The sequence below is a fragment of the Apium graveolens genome, chromosome 6 (genome assembly GCF_009905375.1).
Source record: "Apium graveolens cultivar Ventura chromosome 6, ASM990537v1, whole genome shotgun sequence".
NCBI lineage: Eukaryota > Viridiplantae > Streptophyta > Magnoliopsida > Apiales > Apiaceae > Apium > Apium graveolens.
Window position 1 is genome coordinate 217150737 of NC_133652.1, and position 19087 is coordinate 217169823.

Sequence of the window (19087 nt, forward strand, 5' to 3'; positions counted from 1 at the left end):
TGCCACAGAGATTCCTAGATCAAGTACTAGATCTCAAACTATTACTGATCCCAAAGACAAGGGAAAAAGAAAAGTTGGGGAGACAGTCAAGAAACAGAAGATGAAGATTCCTCAAATTCTGATGGATCCTGTGTGCAAGATGGTTCAAGTCTTTGATGATACCACTGCTGAAGGTGAAACAGTTGAAACTCTGAAGAGAACAAAGATGACAGAAGAATCTAAGATAACCTCTGACATAGCTCAAGTTGTTTAGAGTGAAGATATTTTAGGACAACAAGCTACAGATGAAACTGCAAATTCTGACCAATTCATCAAGACATCAACCTCTGACACTGCTCAAGTTGACATAGACAACATAACACTTGATCAGAAAAAGAAGCTGCTATGGAACAAAGCTACTCTAGTGGAACCTAAGACCAATCCAATGTTGAATCAGCTTGTATCTTTTGGGCTTAGACCTAAACAAGCTAAAGACAAGTCTGGGTTAGGTTCTGACAAAGAAAAGAGACAGACAGGAGTAGAAGTTACTCTCAGAGATCCTTTCATCTTGACAGATAAACCATATGAAGAAATTAAACAAAAGCACCTTGACAAAGTGTTGTCTGCTCAAATTGTCATGGATATTCATGATAAATTAGAAGTTAAAGAAAAATTGATCCTATTTCTCAATGATGGCAGAACTAACAGACTAGCAGATCCTGATGTGCAAAAGAAGTCTGTCAAAGAGCTTCAATATATTCATTACCTTCTGGAAGTAAAATCTGATGTTACAAGAAGATGGTCAGATTACATTTTGAAGGCTATAAGAGATCTTCTCAGAATTTCTGGTGCAAAAGCTTCTGAATACATTCCAAAAATCACTGAAGATGATGGAAGGGAAATTTCTATGAAGAAGAAGTCTGCCAAGATTGAAGTAATTCTGAAGGGAAAGTGTCTATGCTACAATGAAGACTCTTCACATCCCAGAGTTATCAAACTTGGAGATGGGCTTGAAAGAACATCAATTCCTGTACTCAGAGCAGCCATTTATCATATTGGTGATAATGAAGATGAAGAACTGATGCAAGTCAAAGCACAGTTAGTTGAAGTTCTGAGAAATGCTGAGGACAAGCTGGTAACAAACTTTACAAGGAATCACTATGGATTCAGATTGATCCAGTGATATTGGTAAAGCTACATGTACTGTAAGTTGTATTTAGCTGTTTAAAATAATATCTCATTGCATTTGTACTTAAATGTTTTTGACATCATCAAATCTACTAGCTTGTATATTTTTCATAATTTACAAGTTGGGGGAGATTGTTAGATATATTTGTGATGTCATGTCTAATCTGATTTGTTTAGTTTCGTAACTTATTAACAGAATATCAAAACTTAACTGAAAATTAGAACTTACTGAAGACAGGAAGTTAACAGAACTTAAGGAGTCAGAACTTATATCAGAACTTAAGTGCGGATACACTTCAGGAATGAAAAGCGGTTGATTTACAGGAGAGGATCTGGATTAAAAAAGTAAAGATATGCATGAAGAATTGGACAGCTATAGGACTGCAGTAGATAATCTCTAATTCATATATTCTAGGAAACAGAATCATTATCATATCAATTAGTAGTTATCTTGTAACTGTGTAAACACAGCTTAGGGTTTACACTAGATGTGTTATCATTCACGAGAATATTATTCATTATAACCCTAGCATCTCTTAGTGATATCATACATCACTAAGAGAGTAGATTAAACCTACTGTAACAGAGTTTGATATATTGAATAAACTTATTTTTTGTTACATAATTGTGTTCATAATCGAATTGATTGTAGATACTATATTCAACCCCCTTCTATAGTATCATTGAGGCCTAACACTTTTCTTTGAACTTTTTATGGTTGAACAAAGTAAATTAAATCTTGTAGTAAAATGTGTTACTTGCTGAAATTAAACATGCAATAATAGAAAACACAGATCTTTCAAAACTCACTTAATTTTATATTAAAATTAAGTCTGTTTTGCTACAAAATTTCTAGGCTCTTTGTTGATAAAGAGCTTAGCTTCTTCTCGAGAGTGTTACAAGATTTTCTATCCAAATTGTTACAACTTCACAAAGGACCAGTGTTAACTTTATAATTTAGTTAACTGCTGGTTTACACAGTGTGCAATAAGACATGCTATTAACTTTAGCAAACCGTCACTTGTTATTTCCATTTTAGGAAAAGTGTATCTTCTATTTTTGGCTTAGCATATCTTAGCATCCTATGTTTACTTTGATCTTCCTTTGTCATTTAATCTTTACCATTGATCTTGCACATCCTTCAAGCTGCTTTTTGTAGACTTGTCAATCCGGTTGTTTGGATTGTTTGTTGATTGTGAATCTTAGATATTGAACTGGTCTGCAAATTGTACTTTGAGATTTTACCTCGAGATCTCCATTTGGTCTATAGAGAACTTGAAATCTCGATAAGTATATTGGCTTATCGAGATCTCTAATACTCCATAGTTAATTTGACTTGTAGAGGTCTCTGAGTTCTCTATAAGAGAATTTGGCTTGTCGAGATTTCTAGTCTTCATATCTTCACTTTGACTTATCGATATCTCTGAGTTCTCTAGTGGTTTATTGACTTATCGATAACTCAGAGTTCTCTAGTCAAATTTGACTTGTCAATAACTCAGAGTTCTCTAGTGAATTTTGGCTTATCGATATCTCTGAGTTCTCTAGTGGAATTTGACTTATCAATAACTCAGAGTTCTCTAATGAATGTTGACTTGTCGATAACTCCGAGTTCTCTAGTGAAGAAATGACTTGTCAATATCTCCAATCTTCATGTCTTCAATTTTGACTTGTCAATATCTCTTTGAGTTCTCTATAAGCTATTCTGACTTCTCGATAAGTCATTTGGGGTTCTCGAGTGACTTCTCTATAACACTAAATCTGTGACTTGTAAAGATCTTAACTTAGAATATTTTTATCCAAACAGATTTATTCAACTCCAAGCTTCTTCATAATTCTTTTGAGGCATGATCTTCTTGATCTTCCAGATAGAATCCTTAGGCTTGATACTGTTTAAACAAAAAGACTCCAGTTTGCTCTTTTACATTTTTACAGATTTTAGATGTTACAAGTACAAATGCAAACTACGATTACAATACAACTTACTTAGGGTTGTCAATTTGACTTAGTCTTCTTAAAGTACAGGCATGTCTTGCACAATATATACTTTTTGAAGAACAAATCCGATTCTTTTAAAAAGTTCAAATAATACAAGGCCGAAGTGGAAAAGCAAACATGGGAAAGTATAAAAGTTCTACGATCAGATCGTAGAGGAGAATACTTAAGCGTCAAGTTTAAAAGTATCTTGAAGGAGTGTGGTATCGTATCACAGCTTACTCCTCCCGGAATGCCTCAATGGAATGGAGTTTCTGAGAAGAGAAATCGTAACTTGTTGTACATGGTGTGATCGATGATGAGTCTAACAAGTCTTCTAATAAGTTTCTGGAGTTATGCTCTAGAAACAGCTGCATATACACTAAACTGAGTTCCAACTAAATCAATTTAAAAGACTCCATATGAGATATGGACTGAGAAACGTCAAAGCATGTCATTTATGAAAGTATGGGGATGCGAAGCGTTTAGGAAACGCTTGGTGTCTAACAAGCTAGGACCAAAATCAGATAAATGTTATTTTGTGGGATATCCTGAAGAAACTAAAGGGTACAGTTTCTATAATCCTACCAAGAATAAAGTGTTTGTTGCTTGAACCGCTGTATTTCTTGAAAGAGTTTTACTTTCCAAGAAAAATAGTGGGAGGATTATAGATTTCGATGAATATCGAGATGTACAAAATAAAATTGAACCGGAGTTGAAAAGTGGGCAGGATGTACATCAAGATGTTCCTGCTCTAGAAACACAGGTTATTTGTAGATCTAGTAGGACTCGTCATATGCCAGAGAGATATTATGGATTTCTCTTGACTCAAGATGACGATGTGGTACTCATAGACTATGATGAGTCTCTTACCTACCAAGAAGCTATGAACAGCCCAGACTTCGAGAGATGGATAGAGGCCATGAAATCCGATATGGAATCCATGTATCAAAATAAAGTATGGACTTTAGTTGATCCACATGAAGGGGTAAAACCTATAGGGTGCAAGTGGATTTTTAAAAAGAAGACTAACATGGATGGTAAAGTACAGACATATAAGGCGCGGCTAATGGCAAAAGGGTTCAAACAAATTCATGGTATAGACTATAATGAGACTTTTTCACCAGTTGTTATGGTCAAGTCCATCAGGATTTTGCTAGAAATAGTTGCTTACTACGACTATGAGATTTGGCAGATGGATGTCAAAACCACTTTCTTAAATGGAAGCCTTGAAGAGGATGTATACATTATACAACCTGAGGGTTTTGTCGATCCTAAGTTTGCTAAGATGGTTTGTAAGTTGTTCGATATATTTGTGGATTGAAGCAAGCCTCGAGGAGATGGAATCATCATTTTAATGAAATAGTCAAAGAAATTGGCTTTATTCAAAAAAAAAGATGATCCATGTGTTTACAAGAAGGTTAGTGGGAGCCATGTGGCATTCCTAGTACTATATATGGATGACATATTACTAATAGGGAATAACATACCTTCTCTACAGGCTGTTAAGACTTGGTTGGGAAATACTTTCTCGATGAAGGACTTAGGCGATGCTACCTATATATCAGGGTCAAGATCTATAGAGATTGATCAAGGAAATTAATCAGTCTAAGTCAGATTACATACATTGATAAAGTATTGCATCATTTTAGGATACAAGAGGCAAAAAGAGGATGTGTCCCAATGTCTCATGGGATATTGATCTCAAAAGTTAACTGCCTTAAATCTTTAGATGATAAGGGTCGTATGAGCAAAGTTCCATATTCTTAGGCAATTGGATCTATAATGTATGCGATGATATGTACTCATCCTGATGTTTCGTATGTCTTGAGCATGACGAGCAGATACCAGTCTAATCCAGGTGAGGGTCACTGGACAGCTGTCAAGAATATTCTGAAGTACTTAAAGAGGACTAAAGATTCATTCTTGGTGTATAGAGGAGATGAGAAGCTAGTTGTAAAGGGTTACACTGATGCTAGCTTTCAAACAAATATAGATGTTTCAGTATCTTAGTCAGGTTTTGTGTTTTGCCTTAATGGAGGTGCTGTAACCTGGAATAGTTCAAAGCAAGAGACAGTAGTTGATTCTATGATGGAAGCTGAGTATATTCTGCTAGTGAAGCAGCCAAAAAGGTTGTTTGGATGTGAAAATTCATAACAGGACTTGGTGTGGTTCCATCGATCGCAAATCCAATTGATTTCTATTGCGATAACAATGGAGCCATTGCACAGGCTAAAGAATCAAGGGCCCATTCCAGAGCAAAGCATATACTTAGAAGATATCACCTTCTTCAAAAGACTAATGAGAGAGAAGATATATATATGTAAAGTACATACTGATGATAATGTTGCAGACCCACTGACTAAGGCTTTGTCGCAGCAGAAACATGACGGTCATACTAGTTCCATGGGTATTAGATACATGGGTGATTGACTCCAGTGGGAGATTGTTAGTGTTTATGCCCTAGAGAAAACAATATTATGTTTTACTTATGACATCTGGATTTTTATTGTTTATGTTCTATCGATTATTCTTTTAATAATTTATTAAGTCTTAGTTTACTGCGATATAAATATTAGATTAATAAATGTCCTTGGAATATGATATGAATTCTATATCTCTAAGTACATGACTTAGAAATGAGATTATGTGAATAGTATTGATATTCCTAAATATCCCTAGTCGAGTATTATTATTAAAGGGACAATAATAACGCATTAAGACTAGTGTGTTTGTTGACTGATGATCACATCTCATTGATCATAGGTATAAAGATACTAAAGTCGAAAACACAAGCAGATGTAATATACATGGTGCTAGATAAACCTAATGTGAGATTCTACATGTATGTTGTGTCATAAGTAATTCTCATAGTGATAATGATGTAATGGTCCTTTGACTTGAAATCATTATATTTCTACATGATGATTAATATACTTTTATTACATCAAAAGTTACCTTTGACCGGGTATTGATAAAATTGGACTTCGGGTATATAAGGAATCGTGTGAGAAATATAAATGATCTAGAAAGGATTTAACCCTCCTAATTTTGGAGAGATATTATTGGCCTCTTGTGTGAGCTAGCTAGACTATGAAATGCGTGGCGCCGTGCTCAAATGTTGATTTGAAATGATAGTATACGCATTGATCAAGGAAACCTGGATTAAACCATGAAGAGGATGACAAATAACATGCGTCGAGTTTAATCTATAATATTTGGTTAAAAGGATTATATTACATTGTACATTATTCATGAAAGGTTTAATCGATCACCAATTTAATTATTATTACTTGGGTAGCAATGACGTATTACTAGATGTTGCTCATTGTTAGATATATTTGATAATGTCATGTCTAATATGATTTGTGTTTAGTTTTCAGATCTTACTTAACAGGATAAATCAGTACTTATACTGGAGTCAGTACTTAAGATATCAAAACTTAAGTTGTCAGAACTTAAGTTATCAGGAGATATTTATCAGGAGATAATATCAGGACTTAAGGAGACTTTCAGATAAGGAAGGCGGCTGATTGAAAGGAAAGAAGATCAAGACAAACGCAAGAAGAGATATGCATGAAGAAGGAATTTTATGAAGAATATAATACTTGGAAGAAAGGATAACTAGTTGATATATTTTAGGAAGCAGAATTATATTCCATATCAATTAGAACATTATCTTGTAACTGTGTAGTATATAAACACAGACATAGGGTTTACACTATATGTGTTATCATAATCGAAGTTATTATTCATTGTAACCCTAGCAGCTCTCGTGATAATTTGTTCATCACTGAGAGAGGACAGTTCCATATTGTAACAAAGTTTAATAAAATTTGTTTTCTGTTACTTGTGTTCTTTAATTCAATTTGATTGTGATAAACACTGTATTCAACCCCCTTCTACAGTGTGTGTGACCTAACAAGTGGTATCAGAGCAAATCTGTTAACACACAAATAATTTAAGATCCAAAAGCAATCATGTCTGAAGAAGAACAAACTCCAACCAAGCCCACCAAAACTGAAGAACCTCCAAAGACTCAAATCCATAGTCGATATGAGACTATTAGAGTTCCTGTACTGAAACCATCTGAATATCCCATATGGAAGGTGAGGATGTCTATGTTTCTGGAAGCTACTGATCCAGAATACCTCGACAGAATCAATGAAGGACCACACAAGCCAACCAAACTCTCTATTGTAGTTGCAGATGAACCAGCAAAGTCTGTACCAAAGGAGAAGAGTGATTATATGCTGAAGATATCTCATCAATTGCTAAGGATGCTAAGGTACGACACTTGCTGCATAGTGCCATTGATAATGTAATGTCAAACAGGGTAATTAACTGCAAGACTGCAAAGGAGATATGGGATGCCTTGGAGACAAGATGCCAGGGAACTGATTCAATTAAGAAGAACAGGAAGACTATACTCACTCAAGAGTACGAACACTTTGACTCAAAGACTGATGAGTCATTAACTGGTTTATATGACAGATTTGTCAAACTCTTGAATGATTTGTCACTAGTTGACAAGGAATATGATCTTGAAGATTCAAACCTTAAATTCCTGTTAGCTCTTCCTGAAAGTTGGGATTTGAAGGCCACCATTATAAGAGATAACTATAATCTTGAAGAAACAACTCTTGATGAAATTTATGGGATGCTCAAGACTCATGAACTTGAGATGGAACAAAGAAGCAAGAGGAATGGAAGAAAGTCAAGGACAGTTGCTCTAAAGGCTGAGGAGGAATCCCCCAAAGCAGCTGCCTCAACGAAAGGCAAGGGAAAAGCTCTCATCACAAAGTCTGATACTGAATCATCAAGTTCTGATACTAATGATGACTCAGAAACTGAAAGCTTACCTGAGATGGATCCTGATGAAGAGATGATGAAGCTGTGTGCTCTTATGGTGAAAGGAATCACAAGGATTGCATACAGGAAATTCAGAAAGGGAAAGAAATTTTCCAGGAAAGGTGCAAGTTCTGATAAGAAGAGTTTCAGAAAATCTGAAGGCAAATGAGGAAAGTATGACAGAGGAGATTACACAAATGTCAAATGCTACAACGGTGGTGAGAAAGGCCACATATCTCCTGATTGCAAGAAAGTGAGGAGTGACAAAGGCAAGGCTCTTGTCACAAAGAAGAAAAGCTGGACACAACACTTCAGATTCTGAAAGTGAGGTGAACTATGCCTTGATGGAAAATGCTGATAGCAGTTCTGATGTTGCTGAATTAAAGGTACCTCAAACTATTTATGCCTTTCATACTGATGATATTAATGAGTTGAGAAGATATCTTAAAACCATGTTCATTAGTTATAGAGATCAAACTTTAACATGTGAAAGATTAACTTCTGAAAATCTTGCTTATAAAAAGAGGAATGATTATTTAGAAAAAGAGTTAGTCATGTTCCATCAAAATCAGGAAGCTAGAGATGATGCTTTCTATGTTAGGAATGAAGTACTTAAAATGAATGAATCTCTAAAAACTGAGTTAGAAAAGGAAAGAGAGATTATCAGGACTTGGACTAACTCTGGTAAAGCAACTCAGGATATTCTTAGTAGTGGAAACTGGAAAGAGGGCTTAGGTTATGGAAATGATAAGACTGATAAAGGAACTGTAGAAGTTGAGCCTATAGTTATTAAACAAAAGCCAAAGGTAAATCCTGTTAAGTTTGTAGCTATAAAGTCTGATATTGATAAATCAGAAGTTAAAGAGAAATTAACTTCTGACAAACCAAAATAGGGTAAGCCAACTAAAGTAAACATAGGCTTAATGACAAAGAAGCAGGTTAAGCATAAGCTGAAAGATGTTAAGAATGTAAACAAGATAAAGCCACCTAGAAAAAATAGGAATGGAAAGGAAGGTGTGAACAAAAGTAACAATTATAAGCCTGTTCCTAATGTTCGGCCACCCATTTTCTATAGGCGGTTAGATGTTCAGTATAGGTATATATATACTGAAAGTAATTATATTTCATCACATTTCTCCGCCTAGCAAATTTCTCTCTTTCTCTCTCCCTCCTTCTATCTCTATCTCTCTCTTGTCTTTCTCTCTTGAATATGAAAAAGGATTTCCAAATTCTATGAAAGAGCTTTGTTCCAGTGATGCTTATGACCCGATTTCACTCGTTTGACCCGCGTTTTGACCCGATTTTGTCCAAACCATTTTTCCGATGATTCAGTAGAATTAGATCGGAAATTAGAAATTTACCGATATATCGACCGATTTATCGGCAACTCGGCCGATTTCCACAACACTAGTTTAGGTAGGTTGAATACAATAATTTAAACATAAATTAATTTAAACTTTCAACAATTATTTTGTAAACATGTAATAAGAATAGTATAAGATATGTATGTAAAGTATTTATAAAATTATAAATTATAGAAAATTAATAATATAATATACTAGTCCGATTAAAATGACGGGTTACATAAAAAACTTAACCCACCCCATTTGATTTAATTTTAATATTTTTTTATTAGATAATTTTAATATTTTTTAACTTAGTTAAAATTTGATTTTGGAAGCAATTAACATCCCGGACTCTGATTATCTTTTAATGACCGTGACCAAAGAAGTACCTAACCGGCCCCATATGACTCGAAAATACTACTCCCTCAGTCTCACTGGATTGTTTACATTATTTTTCGGCACGCTTTTCAATGCTAGTTTAAAGTATAGTTTTATCATACTTAAAAAAAATTAAATAAAAGTTTTATGTTTAAATTTTTATTCAAAATATTTTTTTGAAAAAATATTATTAAACTATATTTTATAAAAATTTCAAAATACGTGCCGGATAGTAACATAAACATCGTAAACTTCCCGATGGGACGGAGGGAGTAATACTTATCCGCATGCTGTTCTATATAGAGATGCAAAAGATCATTATATTCACGATTTCTAAATGTAGGTACCAGACCAACCCATAATCCATTCCTCCCCCGTCACCCAAAAAAGAAAAAAAGACTGACCCCCCATATTTGTCGGATCTAAAACGTGGGATGCTTGCTCTAAGCATTTTTTAAACTCAAAACTCATTGTTTTATCTATTTTCTCTCATTTAATTTACACTACTAGGCACTAGCAGATAAAAAGTTCAAATATTTTTTTTATTTCACTACCATGACCATCCCAATATACAGGGGACCCCGAATTAACTTCAAATTCATTTACATTTATAAGAAAATAATCAAAAAATATAATATTTTATATTTTGATTTTTTTTCTGTTTTCACATAGTAACTAAGTGCTATTATAATCGGTGGTAAAAACTAATCGACAGAAATATTGATTAAAAATTAATAAGTAAATTGAAAATTAATTGGAAGGATGTCAATAATCAGACAGATTATGCCCACGCGGAAGAAGGATAATATGCGCAAGAAGGATATAATGCCCCGAATTAGACAAGGGAATGATATTCAGCTAATTAAAAGTTAGATACCTTTAAAATTAAAATTTAATACTTGTTGAATAATGAGTAATAATCTATATAACGTACACGTCTGACGCACCCATAACACAAAACTTTCCCAGCTTATATATTTCTTTCATTCATTATTATCGTGTTGAATTCAATTTTATTTATACACGAGAAAATAAATATGCAGAGATTATATGGCGCCACGAAATTGCTGACAGCTGTTAGAAGACAGCAACAACGTTATATGTTCTCGACTTCCATGTTATTCGATGATACTCAAATTCAGGTGTATATATATATATATATATAAATCTATGTGTGTATTTATCATAAATTTTTTGTTTGTATTGGTGTTCTTATTTAAGTATTTATGTGCAAGTAACATTGAAAGCTTGAAATGTTGATTTTTTTGAATATAGTTATGTTACTTTTCATCATCTGATTATATTTTCTTAATAATTTAAGATTTAAGGGGGTTTCATTTTCTTATTCTGATGTGTGTTACTTGATCTACTTGATGTTACCGAGAAGATGAAACGATAAGGGACAAGCTTTTATATATTCTTGTTTAGATGGTAATTAGCTTAAATGTAATCCTAATTACATGACAAATTATCAGTTGAGATTTTATTTCATCAAAGTTTAGATTGATTATGTATCTGTTTGATTGTTTAGCTAATTGATTGACCAACGTTGTGTGGGAGATGTTAGATAATATTGCCATTGAGGAATTTATATATGTCAGAGGTTAAAGTAATATATGAGGTAGTATTGAAGAGTAGGGGATTTTTGTATTGATTCAGGGACACCACGTGCCTTCTTGTTTTTATTTTTATTTTTCTTGATATGTGTTTTAATTTTTTCTTTATAGTTAAGGTTCACAACAGTTGGCAAGTTGTAGTCGTACTAGAAGTCTGGTTAAGAGGGGTGTATATTTGACATTTGTGTATGCTTCAACTATGATTGGGTATTTCATGACACCTAGTGTTAGTTACTTTGCTGCGTAGTTCCTCTTCACTGTGATGTTTATAATGAAGGCATTTCTAGTTAGGTACTTTGATATAGTAACCAAAAGCAGTTGTTTGTTAAGCTTGATTTGCACTCAGCAGGCTTGAATGATATCAGATGCACATTATGAGTTAATAGACTTGCTTATTATCTTCTTTGGTGTTTTTAATTCATATTGATGTTATCTTCTTTACATATGTTAACAACCCTATGACAAATTCATTGTATTGGACCATAGCATGCTGAACAATTACTTTCCTAATTGCTTTAATGCCCTTGTGGATATTTATTTTCTTTTTTTAATGTTGTTATGGTTTTGCTGCCAGCCCTGATTGTTTTTTTTGCTATGTTTACAGTTTAAGGAAAGTGTTGCACAGTTTGCTCAAGAAAATATAGCACCTCATGCATCGAAAATAGATAAAGCAAATTCTTTTCCAAAGGTTGTGCAGTGCAGCTATTGGTAGTTTCAAAATTATTATTTGCTAAAGATGTTGATGGTATTTCATCTTGTCAGGAAGTCAACTTATGGAAACTTATGGGAGATTTTAATCTTCTTGGAATAACTGCTCCAGGTAAAATGCAGCTCATTCGTCATTTACACTCTCGATTCTCTTAAAATTTGTATTAAAAAAAAGAATCTTAAGGACAATGTACCCCTATAATGGCCGGGTACCTGATCCCAACACCTTATGAACATTATTGCTTATACAGTTATACGTAGTTAAACTATCCTTTCCAGTGATGTCTTAGCAACAGAACAATTTTGAGAATTTTGTGTCATGTTCGATAAATTTGACGTGCTTTTTCTATTTGTCTTCTGAGACTTTGCTCTTTGTGCTATCATGGTCATTGTTGCATCCATCCACATTTTCAAAGTTGAAAACAGTATGGCATGTCAACTGTTCTTATGGAAGTTGTGATATTACTGAGCTAGAAGCCATTTTTGGATTTCCCTTATGATTTATAACTATTTCTTATCATGAAAACAAAATAAGAAATTAAGGTGTTATTTTTTTATTTGTGTAAGTGCAGCTTTCGTTACAGGAAATTCATTAACTTTTGTAATTGTTAAATTACACAATGTTTAAGTAATAGTTAATTTTTTGCTCTATGCAGAGGACTATGGGGGCCTTGGTCTTGGTTATTTGTATCATTGCATAGCAATGGAAGAAATTAGCCGGGCTTCTGGATCAGTGGGCCTTTCCTTTGGTGCACATACCAATCTGTGCATTAATCAGTTGGTAATGAACCTAGTGAAGGCTTTATTGTTGGTTGTATGTGTGCTGTTGCCTGTCATTGCTAATTTAAAGTTTATGGTTGTACAGGTGAGAAATGGAAATGCTTCACAGAAGGAGAAATACTTGCCCAAGGTTTTATGTCATCAGCATCTTTACATCTTCCTCCTGATCTCATTTACTTCAAAAAAATTTAGCAGTGAGCAAATAGTTAATTCCAAAGTTCTTTTTATCTGGCAACAAATAAATCTATTTTGAATATTCATTAAGTTTTTGCTGGAAGATTAGGGTGTCTATTATTTGACCAGAAAGTTCTTCGTTGTCAACTAAATTGTCGATTTCACTGCTAGAGAATAGCATAGATGTATGATGCTCAGTTAGTACATTCAAATATTGTTTATTAATACATCATTTTCAGCTTGAGAAGATATTCTGATAACACTACGTTCTAATTTTGGATGTGTCATTGGTGCACTATAAGAAATATTTTTTCAATTTGAAAAAACATGAAGTAACGAAGCATATAAGTTTAATAAGCGAACTATTTGGATGATGAACTGTAGATTCTTGCAATTAACAATTTTTTCCCAAATTCTTTGTACTATATGTGTGTGTGGTATGTACATATATATATATTTACATATATTCTCCAGAAACTTAATTTACTCTCTGTTTTGTAAAGCTTATCAGCGGAGAGCATGTGGGAGCACTTGCAATGAGTGAACCTAATGGTAATCCATATTGCTCTGTGGTTAACTAAGATTCTGTTCTGATCAAGATTGCTCAAGTACTATGGACTTAAATGTTTAATTTGTAAATCCAGCTGGTTCAGATGTTGTTGGCATGAAATGCAAAGCCGATAAGGTTAATGGGGGTTATAATTTAAATGGAAACAAGATGTGGTGCACCAACGGTCCAACTGCTCAGACCCTGGTATAATATCATGTCGAATATATTATAATTACTATGTTACACTTAGCACTATGAGTAAATTTAATGTCCATTGTTTGAAATACATGCATATTGGTAACATGTTACAATTCAGGTATCACTTATATGTTTCTCTCTCCCATATATTATAATAAGTCAGAATCTGTCTTTTCTATGTTTTCAGGTAGTGTACGCCAAAACAGATATCGCTGCTCGGTCGAAAGGAATTACAGCATTTATTATCGAGAAGGGAATGCCTGGGTATTGCACCTTCTGACATAGCTAGCACAAAACTTAATTGCCTGATTTCTCAGATACTAATTATATCCTTTTGCACTTTCATCATTGTATGATATAAAGTTCACCATTATCATTTTAGTTATGTATTGACAAAAATTTCTAAAAATGATTTCTGCTTCCATTATGATTTTTCATGCATCAGTGGCTGAACATACAGCAAAAACTAATGCTTTTATTTTGAGTAACTTTAAGATAATTTTAGGAACAAACCAGGTCTTGCTGTTTGAGATTTTTTTTGACGACCTTTAAGTTTCGGAATATGAAGAGTATAAAATCTTGTCAGTCCACCCAATGTTCTTGGTCTCAGAAGGAAAACAGTATTTCAATGTGTTGCACAAGTACTGCAAAATTTTAAAATACAACAGCTTCCTATGTAGACGCATTTTACAAAACTTCAGTAAAATTTGCAAACTGGCTATTATTGGTGTTTTATTACATGACTAATTTAAGATATTGTATATAACGTAATGGAAGGTCTTGTAGATAGCACAAGCCTTCCCTGCACTCTGCAAACGTGGAAGCCATGTGAACTGATTACGACCTATTGTAATGGACAATTATGGCATTTTATTTCATCTTTTTCCTTCTAATTATAATGCAGATTTAGTACGGCACAGAAGTTGGACAAACTTGGGATGCGAGGTAGTGATACGTATGTACATGTAACCTTAACAACCATTACCTGGATCCAATCTGTTTGCTTTGAAGATTGTTTGATAAACAAGTTCTTAATAATTTGCAGATGCGAGCTTGTGTTTGAAAATTGTTTTGTCCCTGAAGAAAATGTTCTCGGGCAGGAAGGAAAAGGTATTACTTTTCTTTATTGTTGACTTTTGTTTCACCAGAAGCTTAAAAAAATTATAAATGGAAGTTGAAAAAATAATGGGTATATTATTTTATAATGGTTCATTTTAGTTCTCCCATCCTTTAAAAAGAGAACGAACAAACCAGTTTCAAAATTTATAGTCCTTTTTTGTTGTTGCTAGATTGAAGATTGATAGTCATGCTGTCAGCTGCGTATATCTAGGATATTTGCTATAGCAACTTAAGAGAGATTTCAAAAAATAAAATATATCAGACTATACGATATCATAGTAGAGGTTAAACTCAATGCGTCCAGGACTCAATAGAGGCTTTTGTTATTCTCTGAGGGTTGAAGTTACACACACTTCTTGCTCTACCTTGAAAGAAAGTTTAAGCTTAACCTGCAAATAGTACTATTCATTTATAATATGAAGATACAACAATCTTAACTAATATTTTGCATTATTTAAAAGCAGTGTTTTGTTTATTTGTGTTCACAGTCTGTATGATAGGTCGAAGTTTAGAATCTAAAACCACAACCTAAGTTAATAGTTGCAATATTTAGAAGCAGTGATTTGTGATATCAGCTCTTATTTTTTTAATTTGCATATATACTTTATGTTCAAAGACTATCATATACCTTTAAAAAAGGACTATATCCTATACGTTAAAAGACTATTGAAACTTGTTGGAGATTTTTTTTTTTTGGGTAAAACCTGTTGGAGATGTTGTCTGCATCTCTATACAGTGTTTATTATACTTGTTCATATACTTTATATTGTGATCATTTGTCAAAAAATAAAATATTTTTTCATGTTGGTCACTTTACAGGAGTTTATGTTATGATGTCGGGGCTAGATTTGGAGAGGCTAGTTCTGGCTGCTGGACCTGTTGGTCTCATGCAGGCATGCCTTGATGTTGTTATTCCGTATGTTCGTCAACGAGAACAATTTGGCAGCCCAATCGGACAGTTCCAGTTTATACAGGTTTCTTAACATTCTCGTTCAGATTGCAAGTTGTCTCTTTTCTATCATTTGTTACATGCTTATAGAAATATATTTTTCTTGCAAAATAAAAAAACAGGGGAAAGTTGCTGACATGTATACTTCCTTACAATCTTCAAGGTAAGGGAACTGGATCGCACACACAAACACACACACACACACATTCATTATAACTCTGAGTTTTTATGATTGTCCTCGCATCGTTTCAGATCATATGTTTATTCAGTGGCAAGGGACTGTGACAATGGAAGAGCGGATCCAAAGGTGCACTTGACATATCATACCTGTCTATATTATCTGATTGTCCTCAACTTCCTGCCTGATGTTAATTATATGAAATTACAGGATTGCGCTGGTGTTATACTGACAGCAGCTGAGAAAGCCACCCAAGTCGCACTACAGGTTAGTACAGGCAGATTGCGGATGTCACCATCAACTTAAATTAATAAGCTTCTTGTATTCCTTCGGTCTGTGTTACTCAGGTGTTGGATACATTCTTTTATTTCGTATTATAATAAGATATACTTGCAATCTATTAGTATTAAGTAAAATGAAATTTGAAAATATTCATTACCTTATAAAAGTAATTGGTGTCAACATGTCAAACCTAGTCAGTATTTAGACAATGTTTAAGGACATCTTCGTTGAGTAAATAACTTCTGGAAAAGACATATCTGAATTTGGAACGAAGTGTATGAGCGTCCAATGTAGATCCTAAATATTAAATAACTTCCTGCACAATTATTTTTCTTAGGGATAGAAACTATTCGGAGTATGCTATTATGAAATTGGCCGTATAAATTTTTCTTCTAGAATTGATGACAGAAGGTGAGTTAATATTAAGTGCACTATGGAATGATTAGTGGATCTCGGATACGAGTATAATATATATTACTTATTCACTTACTGAAAGGATTTTTTGTACAGGCTATTCAATGTTTAGGTGGCAATGGATATGTAAACGAGTATGATACTGGCCGTCTTCTTCGGGATGCCAAATTATATGAAATTGGAGCCGGAACGAGCGAGATTAGAAGAATGATTATTGGCCGTGAGCTGTTTAAAGAAAGTTGATGATGAAAAATTACAGTAATTACTAGTTACTACTTTAAGTTGCATGAGTTGCTTCTTGTAGTTCACAGATGTTATATCGCACAATCAATATGAAAAATTTCTTTGGACCGTAATAAAAAGTATGGTATATGCAACTTATTATAGAAGTACATAAAGTTTCTCGTTGCTTAAGTTTTTGTTTAGGTCTGATTTTGTTGGTTTTACAAATGGTTGCATCTTCAGTTTACTGTTGGTTTGAGGTGCCAAGAAAATTTCCAATATAATTGCACATAGAATGACCCTGATTCAAGTGTAATAATTTGCATAAGGTTTTTGTTATCACAGAAAACACACATCACACATAATTCGTACAACATTTTAAAAATGCAATGGATTGCACAATCCCTAAAAGACCATAAAAAGCTTGATCTTTCCACACTTTAGATCATTTAAACAGATTGAACCCCAATTATCTGAGCTTCTGCATCAACAGTTTCTTCGTTTTTCACCTGGTCTTGAATTTGTCTGCTCGTATCACTTGTATCCCCTTCTCCACACTCATAATTGACCTCATTTCCATTTGTTTTATCCTCCTTGAGCAGACCATAAGTACGAGAAACATTTATCCATTCCGTCTCAGCAGACAATAACTCATGTCGTGCCAAATACTTCTTTAGTTCAACACGAAGATTGCGGATAGGCTATAACGAAAATGCTAAAAATATAAGTACATAATGTCATAAAACATTACATGCAACTACTTGCTAAAGAATCTGTTTAGTATTGCAAGAAAAATATAATACAGCTCATGCAGTTCTCCTTCAGATTCATTAGGAGTAAAGTTATTGAAGTTAAATCAGTTCTTTCATCAGACAGAAAATAATGAGTTAGTATGGAGAAACATGTAAACTAGGAAAGGATTTCAGTTGAGTGAAAACCTCTGCTTTAGATTCATAAGCCAGCTGGAAGAAAGCAACCGATACAAAATGCTTCTCTAGAGTCTCTGCCTGTTTAATCTGAGCAAGCCAATAAGCCGAAGTCTCAATCCTATTAAGCCTACAGTTGCTGCATCTCTGTGCAGTGTAGTACGGTGTGCCTGAGAGGCGAGTTGGCTTAGCCATATAAGGTGATTTCAGTGGCGTTTTAGGCTCAGTGGAACCCTTGACAACAATTTCTTCAGTATTATCTAGAAAACACACACTTTTCTTCTTTGGCTTTGTTCTGTTTTCTTCAGGGCTTTTCTTGGTAGGCTCGATCACTACCGGAGTTTTAGCAAGATTTGCTGATGATTGAGTTGATTTTGTGAAATTGGGTTGTGTTTGAGAAGCCCTAGATGAGGGTTTTGTCACGGGCTTTTGGGTGGTTGGAATTGTAGGGATATTTGGATTCCTGGCCACTCCAAAGACTCGTTTTTGCCTATAAAAACAACCAGTAAGATGTTTCGGGAATAAGGGGGATCGTGGTCAGAGAAGTACTTTGCAACTAATATGTCACAATATTTGTAAGAAAAGAGCTTTACTGAAATGCTAAGAAGATTAATTAAGTTACAGACCTTTGTGTTGAAGGATCCTTAGTATCGGCTTTTGACGTTGGTTCATTAATTTTCTTGTTGTATTTGGATTTCACACACTGAGATCTTTTTGCTAGACACAAAAAAAAAAAGAGAGAATGATCAATCAAAAATTGAATGTTTATGACAAGATAATATAAGAACACAGATCTATTGTTAACGTAAAAGAGAAAATGAAGAAGATTTGTGTACCTGGGAAGGGAGTGGGATTAGAAGAATCCATTGTTAAACGACTGGAGCTTTTTGCAATAGAAATGGAACAAGAAAGTGATAAATCTAAAAATGAGGCTATTCAAATGGCCGATATAAAAAAATCTTAACATTCAAGTAAGAAAAGGTGGGGCCCGGGGGGTTTTGAAATGGGGGGATAGGCGGGAACAGTTTTGAAGCCTGTATGACGCTCCTTTGCTGCCCCGTGTGCAGTCAAACCACTTTTGTAGGTCCACTGTCTATTTTTAATTAATTTTGGTGTTCCTTACTTAAAATCTTATATATTTTTTTAACAAAATTGATATTGTGTTACAAACTAATATAGAATATATTATATAGAGAGCATTACAAGAACAAAATTACTAAGAGAATAGAGAAGATTTTCATTTCATATATCAATCACA

At 33.9% G+C, this 19087-nt stretch overlaps 2 protein-coding genes across 3 annotated transcripts; one reads left to right on the forward strand and one right to left on the reverse strand.

Annotated features, from left to right (window-relative positions):
• Positions 1-10626: 10626 nt before the first annotated feature.
• On the forward strand, positions 10627-17095 carry LOC141666678 (isovaleryl-CoA dehydrogenase, mitochondrial). Of its 2 annotated transcripts, none has more exons than XM_074472818.1 (15): positions 10627-10855; positions 11934-12017; positions 12092-12149; positions 12694-12818; positions 12903-12947; positions 13495-13543; positions 13636-13745; positions 13927-14003; positions 14644-14694; positions 14785-14849; positions 15678-15832; positions 15930-15970; positions 16060-16114; positions 16196-16252; positions 16778-17095. In XM_074472818.1, the coding sequence occupies exons 1-15, from the start codon at positions 10751-10753 to the stop codon at positions 16922-16924; spliced, it is 1224 nt and encodes a 407-aa protein (XP_074328919.1). In that variant the 5' UTR covers positions 10627-10750; the 3' UTR covers positions 16925-17095. The 2 variants fall into 2 exon arrangements, with proteins under 2 accessions (XP_074328919.1, XP_074328920.1); XM_074472819.1 differs by lacking the exon at positions 10627-10855 and adding an exon at positions 10995-11144.
• Positions 17096-17199: 104 nt separating this feature from the next.
• LOC141666679 (uncharacterized) lies at positions 17200-18788 on the reverse strand. Its single transcript, XM_074472820.1, has 4 exons — positions 18666-18788; positions 18456-18546; positions 17842-18319; positions 17200-17604 (listed from the first exon to the last, which is right to left on the reverse strand). Exons 1-4 carry the CDS (start codon positions 18694-18696, stop codon positions 17353-17355), a joined length of 852 nt encoding a protein of 283 aa, XP_074328921.1. The 5' UTR covers positions 18697-18788; the 3' UTR covers positions 17200-17352.
• Positions 18789-19087: the final 299 nt, after the last annotated feature.

What these genes read in the sequence shown, in the direction of transcription:
- LOC141666678 (XM_074472818.1), top strand. Translation starts at nt 10,751, where the DNA reads ATGCAGAGATTATATGGCGCCACGAAATTGCTGACAGCTGTTAGAAGA. An exon ending in GTCCAACTGCTCAGACCCTG is followed by an intron (nt 13,746 to 13,926) that starts GTATAATATCAT and finishes CTATGTTTTCAG; the next exon opens with GTAGTGTACGCCAAAACAGA. An exon ending in GACAGTTCCAGTTTATACAG is followed by an intron (nt 15,833 to 15,929) that starts GTTTCTTAACAT and finishes ATAAAAAAACAG; the next exon opens with GGGAAAGTTGCTGACATGTA.
- LOC141666679 (XM_074472820.1), bottom strand. Translation starts at nt 18,696, where the DNA reads ATGGATTCTTCTAATCCCACTCCCTTCCCAG. An exon ending in AAGGATCCTTCAACACAAAG is followed by an intron (nt 18,320 to 18,455) that starts GTCTGTAACTTA and finishes TTGTTTTTATAG; the next exon opens with GCAAAAACGAGTCTTTGGAG. An exon ending in CTTATGAATCTAAAGCAGAG is followed by an intron (nt 17,605 to 17,841) that starts GTTTTCACTCAA and finishes TTTTCGTTATAG; the next exon opens with CCTATCCGCAATCTTCGTGT.